The following is a 13,389-nucleotide window of genomic DNA, read 5'->3' on the forward strand; positions in this document are numbered from 1 at the left end:
GGACCCGTATAACGCGCGTAGAGGTTTTTTTTACTCACATATTGGCTGGCTTATGCTTCGCAAACATCCGGACGTTATCAGGAAGGGTGCCACGGTCGACACGAGCGATCTCGTTCGAGATCCTCTCGTGGTCTTTCAAAAAAAGTATGATATAGACACAGTCTGTTCTTACGGAAGCAAATTGGATACATATTATTTTGTTCGCTTGATTTTATTGATATTGTCTCTTTTATTCACATCTTTTTTTAGATGGTACCTATATTTGGCGTTATTTTTATCTTTTGTCGTGTCAACTATAGTACCTTGGTTGGGATGGGGTGAGAATTTCTGGTATGCGTGGCAGTGGACTGTTACCAAATATTGCATAAACTTAAATATCACTTGGTCGGTGAATTCTGCGGCTTGCATGTGGGGTGTAAAACCATTTGATAAGTACGCACTTGTACTGTATGCGACTCATTATATGCAAACGTGTGCTTCGTGTCTTTGTTTAGAAATATTTATTTTATAGATCAATCACCCCCACCGACAATGCTGGTGTCTCTTTCTTAACGCTTGGCGAAGGATGGCACAACTATCATCACGTCTTTCCTTGGGATTACAAAGCAGGAGAGTTTGGAAATTATTGGCTCAATTTCACCGCAACTTTTATCGACCTCTGCGCTTATCTAGGTTTAGCTTATGATTTAAAAACTGCATCAGCCGATACGGTAAAGAAACGTGTTCTTCGAAGTAGCGAAATGAGTTACTAATTAATCTAATAAAATTAAATATTACGCCAATCAACTTTTAATCTTTAAGATAAATTTTCTTAAAAGCGAAATTTTGTAAAAAATTTACTTTACATTTTTTGTTTATTTTTAAGTACAGATTTTCTCACATTCGTAATATTGGCAACGATGTCACTTATCAAATCATGTTGATACTTTTCGTGACGTACATACTCGTATAATCATAAACATCATCTGTTTACTTTTAAAACCGACGTAATATGGAAAGCTATTTTATAAATTGCTTTATTACACATCATCGGAATTTATGCTAATTGCAAATATTTTAATTGAAAATATTTGTGCATTCGGCGAGTAATAGCAATTAAGAAAGACACACGAGAGAGAGAGAGAGAGAGAGAGAGAGAGAGAGAGAGAACAGATACCCTCTATAGTAATAAACAGAAGAACTGTTGCGGAAATTTGTCAACATCTCGATAAATCGAGATCTTTCTAGAAAGATTTTTCTAGTTTCAGATGCTCGTACATATAATTACAGCTGCAAATATTAAATTAATTCAACGAATTAGTGTCAGAAAGTAGTGCGTTCGCTCCTTAGCTCCTCGTCGTTGTCTTCTGAACTGCAACCGTTCTGTTGTTCGCGGGACATTCGGTTGCTCCAAAAAATTTATGTAAACAACTGCGAAATTATGTTACATAACATCAGCGTCTCTATTAAATCTTTGTACCATCGAAACTGACTTTCCTTATCTCACACTCGTTCCATTTTACCCATTCGCTCCGCTCGCGGACAGTGACATATGGACAAACATTTTAAAAACATCCAATTAATTTGAATGCCAAATATGTAGAATATTCTATCAAAAGTGGCCACCCTCTTTTATCTTTTAGACTAAAATAGATAAACCGTAACAAATATATAACAAGTTAAATGGTTGAATTAAATGGTTGGTGAAAATTAATTTATAAATATAAATATTTTTTTCACGTTTCTTCGGAATTCAGCAACAGATCATTTGATTAAGATGATGTAGAAGTTTATTATCAATAGATTTATCAGACTTTCAGAATTAAAAATATTCATAAGTGTTTGTGTGCGTGTAACAAATATCGCATTTTAAAATACCGCGTTTTAATATAGAGCAGTATTTAAATTTTTAAGACAATCGGAAATTTTAATCAAACCTTGACTTATTCGTTCAACCCGGATTATTTGAATAGTTTAATCAGTTCAAACTGATTTCAGACGATTTACATAAACTAAAATGCACAAACTAAAATCTGTAGCAACTAGATAAAAAAAAATTTATCTGTTTACAATGAATATTGTTATTGTTAAAAAATTTTCGTTAGACTACAGAATGTTCAAATAGTCACATATTTGATTCAATCAAACAAATTATGTTAAAAAAAGTTTGTTCAAATTTTTTGTCTAAACTTTAATGCAAAACATAATTTTCTTTACATTTTCTTAATAATAAATCGCGCCTCCGGCCGCGATTCCTTGTTCTCGCCATCGAGCCTCTCTCGCGGAACCGCGCTTCTCGCTCGGTCGCTTGCTGATTCGAGCCCATCTGTAATTAATTATGAATTAGAGATTTGTAAATAGATATTGACTGTGACACTTTAATCAGACTTAAGTTTTTGTAAGCTTCTCGCAATTTCTCAACTTCCGTCCACGTCGCGCACATTTGCTGCAATTTGCTATTTATATTTGCATTTTTACTGAATTAATTAATCACCTAAAAAAAACCTCACAAAGGTAAAAAAAAATACGCCAAGTATATAAAAAAATCCCAACATGTACGCAGAAAAAAGTTTAATATCTATCCCTACAAAATAACTTTTAAAAAAGTTTTTCCTTGAAAAATAATTTTTATACAAAATAAAAAATTAAAAAAAGATTTTCCTCTAAAAAATAACTCTAAAAAATAAAAACCTTTAAAAAATCAAAAATCAAAACTAACTGAAATCAATAGCTAACTAGCCAAGTATTTAGAAGCAATTCAGTTTATAAAGATTTGTAATTTGAAATAGTATTTGTCATAAAATCAATCTTGTATTTATAGAAATGTTATAGACAGATTCACAGATTCACGAGTTTCTATGAAATTAAAACACATTTTATTTTTATTAACAGAAATCTGATTTTCAAAATAAGTTCAACAATTTTGAATATTGTATATCACAAATTATACTATTATAGAGTTTATTAAGGGTATTATATGCTATAATATCAAATCATATTGTTGATGTTAAGTGCGATTAAAATTCCTTTGAGTTGCATAGTATATCTTATAGGATGTATAATTCGAAAGAAAATTTTTCGTAAACTCAAAGTCGCATAAAATAAACTTACACCAAAGCAAAGTATAAAAACTTGACGTTCCCCGGGTCGCATTAAGACGTGTATATATTATAAATATATAAAATTATTTTAATTTCTAAAAATATATTATATGCAATAATTTTCATATAACATGAAATATTGTATGATACAAATCTGGGACCATATATTTTAATACGACCCGGGCACGCCAAGTTTTTATACTTTGCTTTGATATAAGTTTATTTTATGCCACTTTGAGTTTACGAAAAATTTTCTTTCGAATTATACATCCTATAAGATATACTTTGCAAATCAAAGAAATTTTAATCGCATTTAACATCAACAATATGATTTGATATTATAGCATATAATACCCTTAATAAACTCTATAATAGTGTAATTTGTGATATGCAATATTCAAAATTGTTGAACTTATTTTGAAAATCAGATTTCTGTTAATAAAAATAAAATGTGTTTTAAGGCTCCTGAGTAGTCACCGTGAAACTCCGAGTTGACGGTGGCGACATAGGAATAAAGATGCTGCGGTAGGAATAAGAACCCTGTTCAACGACTTATCATATAAGCAGTGCTGGGATTTACTTGCACATTTTGGCCCGATTTCGTGACTCACGCCTATTGTTCCCCACTCACCGCTCGTGCGTTAGCAACGAGTCTCCAGATACGCGTAACTAAGGAACGCGACGCTTTGTCTCAGGAGCGTCCGTATATAAGAATGCCCAAATATAATAATAAGACAATACTTTTCTATAATTAAAAGTTTTTCTTCAATATTTTATATCAATAAATTATAAAATATTGAAAAAATACTTTTAATTCTAAGAATTTTCGCGGTGTATTTAGAAAAGTATTGTCTTATTATTATATTTGGGCATTCTTACATATAAACGCTCCTGAGACGAAGCGTCGCGGTCCTTAGTCACGCATATCTGGCGACTCGTTGCTAACGCACGAGCGGTGAGTGGGGAGCAATAGGCGTGAGCCATAGAATCGGGCCGAAATGTGCAAGTAAATCCCAGCAGCACTGATATAAGTGAACTGGGATTTATATGTAACTTTCGGCTGGATTTTTTAGCTCACGTCTACTGCTCGCTGCTGCTCTCTTATCCCTCGCTCTTTAGCAACGCATCACCGCATCGTAAATCGTAACTAAGGAGCGCATCACTTAGTCTCAAGAACGTGCGTATCACAAATGTGATAGCACAATACTTTGATAACCATAAAACATAAATATTTTGAATTGTTATAGAACGTACATATACGTAATTAATAATAGAATAATAATTATTTTTGTTATTAATACAAAATAAAATATTGAATAGAAAATTTTAATGAGAACCTCTACTATTAGAGAACTAGAGTATTGTGCTATTATATTTATGATGCGCACGTCCTGTGACTAGCAGGGGAGGACGCGACTTTAGGATTACCGAATTGAAAAAGGCTTTTGCAGTGTAGTACTCTATTAGAAAAATACTTGAGCAAAGGGATAGAGCGCAATGCTTAGCCATTTCCAAGAAAATGATTTAAACAATATGGCTTTCATATATCTGGCTCCGTTATATCAATTAGCGAAAAGGCGGTGTAGCTCGGGCATTAAGCGCGTGACTATCACGCATCCAACCCGGGTTCAATTCTTGTCCCTGCCACTCTTTTTCTCATTCTTTTTTCATACAATCAAACAACGAATATTTATTCATGTAAAATAAAGTTAATTAAATTAATTTTTTTTTTAATTTGCACTTTCGGAAGGCAATTTTCTTTTAATTTATTCATGAAACTGAGCATAATTTTTGTTAAACTTACAACCTTATTATTTTATGCATTCTACTCGATATAAAATAAAGCAAATAAAACGCCACTATTTGAACATAGTTATAATTTAATACAAAATTACAAACAAATGTGTCAAAACTTATTCATCCTTATTATCACTAACATCAACATTCTCTACAGATCGGTTACAATTATTCGGATGATATACTTGTCGTAATTACTTGTTGTAATTTTGTATTAAATTATAATTATGTTCAAAAAGTGGCGTTTTATTTACTTCGTTTTGTATCGGATAGAATGTATAAAATAATAAATTAAAATTAAATAAATTAAATTGAATAAATTAAAAGAAAATTGCCTTCCAAAAGTACAATTAAAAAAAATTTAATTTAATTAACTTTGTTTTACATGAATAAATATTCGTTGCTAGATTGTATAAAAAAGAATAAGAAAAAAAGTGCCAGGGACAAGAATTGAACTCGGGTCTGATGCGTGGTAGTCACCCGCTTTAATGCCTGAGCTACGTCGCCTTCTCAATAATCGACCTAACGGAGCTGTATATAAGAAAATATATTATTTAAATATTATTAAAATCAAATTTTTTAGGAAATGGCTGAGCATTGCGCCCTTCCTTTGCTCAAGTATTTTTCTAATAGAGTACTACACTATATAATAGATATATAAAAGATATATACTATATATATGTTACGTGTTAGCTACAATTTACCAGCGTGTTACCCATATGTCAGAATTTTTATGCAGCGCCTCACGTTGCAAATCGATGAACTATGAGGCGTGAAAAGTGACGTTTTGGCAGCCCAAATTATTCTTGCGTGCCATTTTGTAATTATTCACTTCATGCTAATGCTGTGATGTGTAACGTATTTGTGAAACTTATAAAATTGTCCGAAAACTAAGCTTAGCAAGTTAAGTATTATGTAAAAAGAACATTTTCCACTTCTTTTGACAGCTGTCAAACTACATGTTTTCCCGTATGACTAGGCTTACTTTGACACTCATTTTACAGTTATTTATTAATTGTCAAAGGAAAAGCTTAGTTTTCGGACAATTTTACAAGTATACTAAAGCGATCTGTAGTCTTGTTTCTTTAAAATATCTTTTTATTTAAAAATGGCACGCAAGAATTCTCAGCGTGTCATTTCTCGCTTCTGACGTCATCATTCCAATATGGCCGCGGCGACTACTCAGGAGTTCTATAAATACAAGATTGATTTTATGACAAATACTATTTCAAATTACAAATCTTTATAAACTGAATTGCTTCTAAATACTTGGCTAGTTAGCTATTGATTTCATTTAGTTTTGATTTTTGATTTTTTAAAGATTTTTATTTTTTAGAGTTATTTTTTAGAGGAGAATCTCTTTTTAATATTTTATTTTGTATAAAAATTATTTTTCAAGGAAAAACTTTTTTAAAAGTTATTTTGTAGGGATAGATATTAAACTTTTTTTTTGCGTACATGTTGGGATTTTTTTATATACTTGGCGTATTTTTTTTTACCTTTGTGAGATTTTTTTTTAGGTGATCTCATTACTTTTTGTAAAAATTATATTTTTTCTGCAAAAAATGTACAAGGAATAACTTTTTTAAAAGTTATTTTGTAGGGATAGATATTAAACTTTTTTTGCGTACATGTTGGGATTATTTTATATACTTAGCGTATTTTTTTTTACCTTTGTGAAGTTTTTTTTAGGTGATACTATATACTGATGAATGGATTAATAAATTAAAGCGATTAAAATTTTGTTCCAATAAGATCCACTTTGAGAATAATAAATACTACGTATGTATATTTTGGCGTAGTATATATATTTTAGCTTTCTTTGCATATGTATAATACTATAATAACATGTTGTGATATTGCGAGATATAGATCCATAAGTTTTTTTTTATAAAATAATGTATCAGTTATATGTATGCAAAGAAAGTCAAAGTATATATACTATGTATACTGACAAACGGATTAATAAATTAAAGCGATTAAAATTTTGTTCCAATAAGATCCACCTTGAGAATAATAAATACTATGTATGTATATTTTGGCGTAGTATATATATTCTGGCTTTCTTTGCATACGTATAATACTATAATAACATGTTGTGATATTGCAAGATATAGATCCATAAGTTTTTTTTTTATAAAATAACGTATCAGTTATATGTATACAAAGAAAGTTAAAATATATATACTATGTATACTGACAAACGGATTAATAAGTTAAAGAGATTAAAATTTTGTTGCAATAAGATCCACCTTGAGAATAATAAATACTACGTATATATACTTTGGCTTTCTTTGCATACATATAACTATTATTATAATAACATGTTTTGATATTGCGATATATATTCATAAGTTTTTTGTTTTATAAAATAACGTATCAGTTATATGTATGCAAAGAAAGTTGAAATATATATACTATGTATACTGACAAACGGATTACTAAATTAAAGAGATTAAAATTTTGTTCCAATAAGATCCACTTTGAGAATAATAAATACTATGTATATATATATTTTGGCTTTCTTTGCACACATAATATTATAATAGCATGTTGTACAATTGCGAGATATATGTGTAATGTGAAATATATGTATATTCATTATAATTAAATATAGTTCTTTTCAAGTCACACTTAATTCGTCCTTCTGTCTATCAATATGTATGCAAAGAAAGCCAAAATATACATATACTACGTATATATGCTGACAAACGGATTAATAAATTAAAGCGATTAAAATTTTGTTGCAATAAGATTCACTTTGAGAATAATAAATGCTACGTATGTATACTTTGACTTTCTTCGCATATGTATAACTGATATTGTAATAGCATGTTGTACAATGTGATATATAATTATCATAGGTTTTTCTTTTTCTTAAATAATGTAATATAGTTATACGTATAAAGAAAGCCAAAGTATACATACTATGTATGTATACTGATGAACAGATTAATAAATTAAAACGATCAAAATTTTGTTGCAGTAAGATCCACTTTGAGAATAATAAATAAATACTACGTATGAATACTTTGGCTTCCTGTGCATACGTATAATATTATAATAGCATGTTGCAATGCAAGATATATATTCATAAGTTTTATGAACATTATCAGAGAGAAATCACTGACATTATTATATTTTTGATTATATAGTTGTGAAGTAAAACTTGTAAATTCCTACGATTTTATCAAAAATGTAATAATGTCAGTGATTTCTCTCTGATAATGTTCATAAAACTTATGAATATATATCTCGCATTGCAACATGCTATTATAATATTACATGTGATTCAATGTGTTGAATAGCTTGAAATTTGTGAAACACGAATACCGAAAATAAATTTAAGCTATAATTATATAGTTATAATTATAGCTTAAATTTATTTTCGGTATTCGTGTTTCACAAATTTCAAGCTATTCAACACATTAAATTCAACTTCAGTTCAATCACTTAACATAGGAGCAAGGATTCCCCTTACCACATTATAAATAGTAAATATTTCTTTTACTTCGACAGTTATTAATCGTTTTTATGTCCATCCGAAGTTAAGTGCTTTATGGTCACTTCCCTCTATCTGTGTGCAATGAAAAGAACAGAATTTTAATATTTAATTTAATTTACATATCTGGTTTTATATGTGCTACTGAATGTTTTATATATGCTACTATATTGTACTTACTGTCTGTTACTGCCAAATCTCTATAACCCAATATGTTACGCTGTTTAGCAAAGTTCTTCAGCTAAAAGTATACCGGCCTTCTTGAAAGGATTGATTGATTTTGCTCTATCCTGCAAATAAACGCTATAATTTAGACAATATTCAGATATAATCAAGAAATAATATACTTATAAAACAATAAATAAACATATATAAGCAGACATATATAAGAAGATATATATACAAAATTTCAATCTACTTACTCGATAGGACTCAATATATTTTCTGCAGCAGATTCAAATATAACATTAACCTTATAATGTTATTATATCTTGAACATTAACCTTATTTATAACGTTATTATATCTTGACGTCGCGATGCTACCGCGTACTGCTTGAAACGTATCATATATACGTATGCATGCACATACACATTGTCTCTCAAGGCGTATTTGCACACTCAAGCGAATAATCGTACTTGAGCGCTGCAAACGCGCCTTGAGGGACAAAATCGCTTTGCGTGTGTGCGTGCGAGCATACGTACGTGAGAGTCTGAAACTTAAGCAGGAAGCACACACTTTTACATAAACGCATAATCACAAGCATAAGGAATTTGATTGGTCAATTTTCTTATGCATAAGGAAATAGACCAATCAATTTCCTTATGCTTGTGATTATGTGCTTATACAAAAGTGTATGCTCCCCGCTTTACCTTATTATTATGATAATGAAGAAGAACGAAAAATGTCACATTTCTAGTATACGATTATCATTCTTCAGGATTGACTGCACTAATCTTATTCAAACTGGTCGCAATCGAAAGCTTGCATCCACATTATATCAGAAAAGTGCCGTTAGATTTTTGATTAACGGCTTGGTTCCTGAGGAATTTTAATCGAAAGTTTATTAGACGTAAAACTCCGGATAAGCTACTTGGTAGCGTCGCGGCCCCTGTACATAGGCAACATAGGCAAACCGTTGACCGAAACGTTTTTTTTATATACTTGGCGTCGCTTGATTTTAAAATGACATTACTTTATTATTTTTCAATTTTCTTTAGTGAAATTATTAGGTTCACAATATCTTACAAATATTTTACAGAATAAAATTATTTCTCTTGCACGAGACGTTCTTTATGAACGTGTTTGACGATTAAAAACATTAGATATGTTTAAGAAACGTTTATGAAATTAATAATGTATTATTTGAAATGTAACTATATTGCATATTCAATTTTCACAGAAATAATATAAATGTTATGTACAACTTTGAGAGAGATTCAAAAACAAGATTTCTACTCCTTGGAACGTGGAAAACCTAGAATTCTCAAGGATTTATTGTGTACCTAGAAAAATCAAAAAATTCTTATAGCATTATATTACGATTCAGGAAATTTAAAAAAAAATTTGTTTTTGATAATTTTGCTCTTATATTATAAATAAACAGTCGACAAGTCAAATGAATTATGTGTTTAAAATATAAATATATTTCTATCTCTGTTTATAAAAATCAATGTCTTAACAAAATATTGAATATGCAATATATTCTTTATTATAATTTTTAACGATAAAAAAATGGAAATATGCAAATAATAGTTATGTATGTGAAAAATGTTTATCTTATGAAACTTATTTAATTTTTTTTTTTCAATACACTTCCAAATCTATTATTTGAACTTTAAGGATGTATGTGTTATATGTCAAAACATTGACAAAAGCATGAAAATTTCGTAGACTGTTCTACTATTTCTTCTGAGTATCTGTGCAAAACTTGAGCACAATTCTCTTAACAGTTTAAAAATTATTTAAGTTTAAAGTTAGTATTAATTCTTATAAAAAATCGCGTATTGTAGCATTTATTGACAAATTTGACAAGGAAAATACATTGCCAACGAAATAAAAATTTTCACACATATTAAGAAAACTCTATTAAATATTTGTGCAGAACTTGATTTAGATCCACTTGCTCGTTTAAAAATTTATTTAAAAATTTATCTCGTTTAATTATTTATTAAAAATTGTAGAAAAATATATCTCTCTTTCTGTAAACTACTCGTTTTTTTGTTTCTTACATTTGATTTCAGGGAGTATTCGCGATTAAAAGTTTTTGTCATAAATTAGGAAAAATATAAATTACAGCTATTTTTTTGGCGAAAATGTTAAAAACTATATAATTTTGTGATACTTTAATTCTTTTTATAATCCGGATTTATATATTTGATTTTTCAAACAATATATAAACAGTATATAAAAAATGTTTTTTTTTTAATTTTGAGTTTTTTGCTATTCTTGTATAGCCAAAATATCTTTAAATGGTTCTGCGTTTTTCTTACGAGTAAAAAACGTTAAAAAACGCGTTGAAATAAAAAATCGTTTTAAAAAAATTGCAAAAAATTTTAAAAAAATCTTCCTATCTAGAATTTTGAATAAAAACGTCTGGAAGGATTAGAATTTTTTTTTTACAAGATTTGAGTAGAGACCTTGAAAAAAATATTCGAAATTTTTCTACATGTCTCAAAATTGCGACCGCCCCCATTTCTGCGTACGGCCCTAGCCAGAGTAGTCACGTGATCGCTGCGACAATCACAAGCGAAGTCTATTGTGGGTCATGCGCGGGGAAAGAGTGACCAACGTCGATGCGCGATAGTAGTAGTAGTAGTAGTAGAGGAGGTATGTTTCTCCATTCACTTGTTGGTTGCTGTCGAACGAATGTGTTTCGCGTTCATGCGTTTGCATCCGCATACAGTTACATTTCGTCGATCGTCGCAGAGTAAACGAAATATATGGCGTGATCTTCAGGGATCAGTGATATATAATTATATAAGTGATCAGTGTGAGTTATATGGGTGCATGGTGATTCGCAGGAAATGTGTCGTTGTCCAACCGGCCATTGAAAAGTGCAAACTGCCACTTGCCGCTCCCGTTCGAGCAAATTTTTTTTGTGTGCGAAAAGGATCTACGCTTCATAATCCACAGATGAGATGACGGTCGCTGGAAAGGTAAATCTACCAAATCTAACTGTCAATCAAGTGATGACTCGATCGTTTTAAATGATGTGTCTTTGGTATAAATCCGTTTAAAAACAGGAAATTTATTTCGAGAAAAAGGTGTTCTTTCTAAAAAAAAATAATTATTTGAAAAATACCACTATTATTTGTTGATTTTTATTCATAAAATTTTGTTTTCTAGAAAATTATAGAGATCCCTAGATTGTTTGATACTTCGTAATTATTGATGTCATTATTTATAAAGATATTTTTTAAACATTATTAAAATGTCGCAACTTATTTGAATCCAAAATAGCACCGCATTTTTAAAAATTGCAATTTCTGGATTAAATCAAGTTAAAATTTGAGAAAAAACTACGTGTTATATTTATAGCAAATAAATAATTAACAAAATAATATTTAGCAAAGAAATTTTAGAAGAGTAAAAACTTATAGTTCTGTTTGTTAGTTTTATTTCTTTTTCAAAATTTGCTATTGCTCAATTTTTCCCCCCAACTATTTTAGTTATAGATAACAAGATTTATACCCCGGATATACGACACCAAATTGCAACACGCGTAATTATCACTCATCTTGTGGCGTGATGTTAGTCGCATGTAATCGGGCTGACGTTAAACGTGACTATAATTATCTGCGCGATTAGCTGTCATCCGATTTAATTAATCGGATTTATATTGTTGATAACTAATATATGATAAGAAAAGAAATGTGTACGCGAACACATTATTAATTAATTTAGAATTTTCAAATAATCGAATAATTTGAACAATCCGAATTTCAAGATTAGATCTTTAAATGTTTGGATCGCTCAAGCCTGAAGATATATTTGAACAGTTCGATTTATTCGAATTGACTTTATTTCTACTTTAGATGATATGTTGCATAAAGTTAGAAAATATATTGTGAATAGGAGCTGAACAAATATGAACTTTTTATTAGGTGTACAACTTTGCTTGCGCCGTTTTTTTTCCGAAATTCGAGGCTTTATTGTAAAAAACTGGTAACATTTATGATTCAAAGTATTGTCCACTCCCAATGATCGTGCCAATTCTTTTTGACTTTGACTCGAGTCTTTATTAAGTAATGCCTCCAATTCTGCATCTTCGAAAACCTTCTCTCTTCCACCGCTATGCCGGTCTTCGACGTGAAAATCACCGTTCTTGAAGCATTGAAACTACTCACGACACGTTCTTTCACTAATAGCGGCTTCACCATAAGTATTTGAGAGCATTCGATGAGCCTCAGCCGCAGATTTCTTCATATTGAAGCAGAAAATTAAAACCTCCCGCAAATGACGAGAATTTGGCTCGTAAACTGACATTTTCAATCGAGAATAACTTTATGATGCAGACACAAATCGACTAATGTTTCTATGGGGTTATGTTGACAGATGTCCAAGTTTATTGCATGACGTCTATGATCTATTTATTTCGACCACTACTTACCGCTAAAGCCATCTATAGGAAAACGGCGGAAGCAAAGTTGTACACCTAATAATTAGTTTGGAATCAATTTTCTTTTGAACAAAAATTCTCAAAAGTCGCCAACAAAAAAGTCTTCGACAAATTAAATTTTAAAAAGGAGAATTGATAACAAAATTATATTTTTAAGTTGATTTTATGTGAATTTTAATGAAATTTTAATTTAAAAAATTAATAGTTTAATTAATAATTATTTTTGATTATTTTTATTTAAAAAAATATTTTTTAATTATATATTATATTTTAATATTTTAATAATTAATTAATTATTTTTGATTATTTTTATTTAAAAAATTATATTTTAATTATATATATTTTAATAATATTTTAATAATATTTTAATTGTACTTTAATTGTCGTTGT

At 29.7% G+C, this 13,389-nt stretch overlaps 2 protein-coding genes and 1 long non-coding RNA gene across 4 annotated transcripts in view; 2 read left to right on the top strand and 1 right to left on the bottom strand.

The window, feature by feature from the left end:
* The window catches only part of LOC138936901 (acyl-CoA Delta12-desaturase-like), a 1,259-nt gene extending 507 nt beyond the window's left edge, over window positions 1-752 (top strand). Inside the window, 3 exon segments of the mRNA XM_070302691.1 lie at window positions 1-144; window positions 250-432; window positions 512-752. The exon segment at window positions 1-144 is cut by the window's left edge and continues 62 nt beyond it. Coding sequence (XP_070158792.1) covers window positions 1-144; window positions 250-432; window positions 512-752 — 568 coding nt within the window.
* Window positions 753-8,258: 7,506 nt separating this feature from the next.
* On the bottom strand, window positions 8,259-8,996 carry LOC138936993 (uncharacterized). Its single transcript, XR_011447451.1, has 3 exons — window positions 8,802-8,996; window positions 8,560-8,669; window positions 8,259-8,454 (listed from the first exon to the last, which is right to left on the bottom strand). It is a non-coding gene; the product is annotated as an uncharacterized lncRNA (long non-coding RNA).
* Window positions 8,997-11,164: 2,168 nt separating this feature from the next.
* The window catches only part of Regnase-1 (Regnase 1), a 62,476-nt gene continuing 60,251 nt past the window's right edge, over window positions 11,165-13,389 (top strand). For both annotated transcript variants that reach the window (XM_070302935.1, XM_070302934.1), the window contains exon 1: window positions 11,165-11,536. In XM_070302935.1, the coding sequence (XP_070159036.1) occupies window positions 11,519-11,536 (18 nt within the window). In that variant the 5' untranslated portion in view covers window positions 11,165-11,518. The remainder of the gene's footprint in view (window positions 11,537-13,389) is intronic.

The sequence above is a fragment of the Polyergus mexicanus genome, unplaced genomic scaffold, assembly GCF_030449975.1.
Source record: "Polyergus mexicanus isolate NDT 795.1 unplaced genomic scaffold, iyPolMexi1.0 SCAF_10, whole genome shotgun sequence".
In the NCBI taxonomy this organism is placed as follows: Eukaryota; Metazoa; Arthropoda; class Insecta; order Hymenoptera; family Formicidae; genus Polyergus; species Polyergus mexicanus.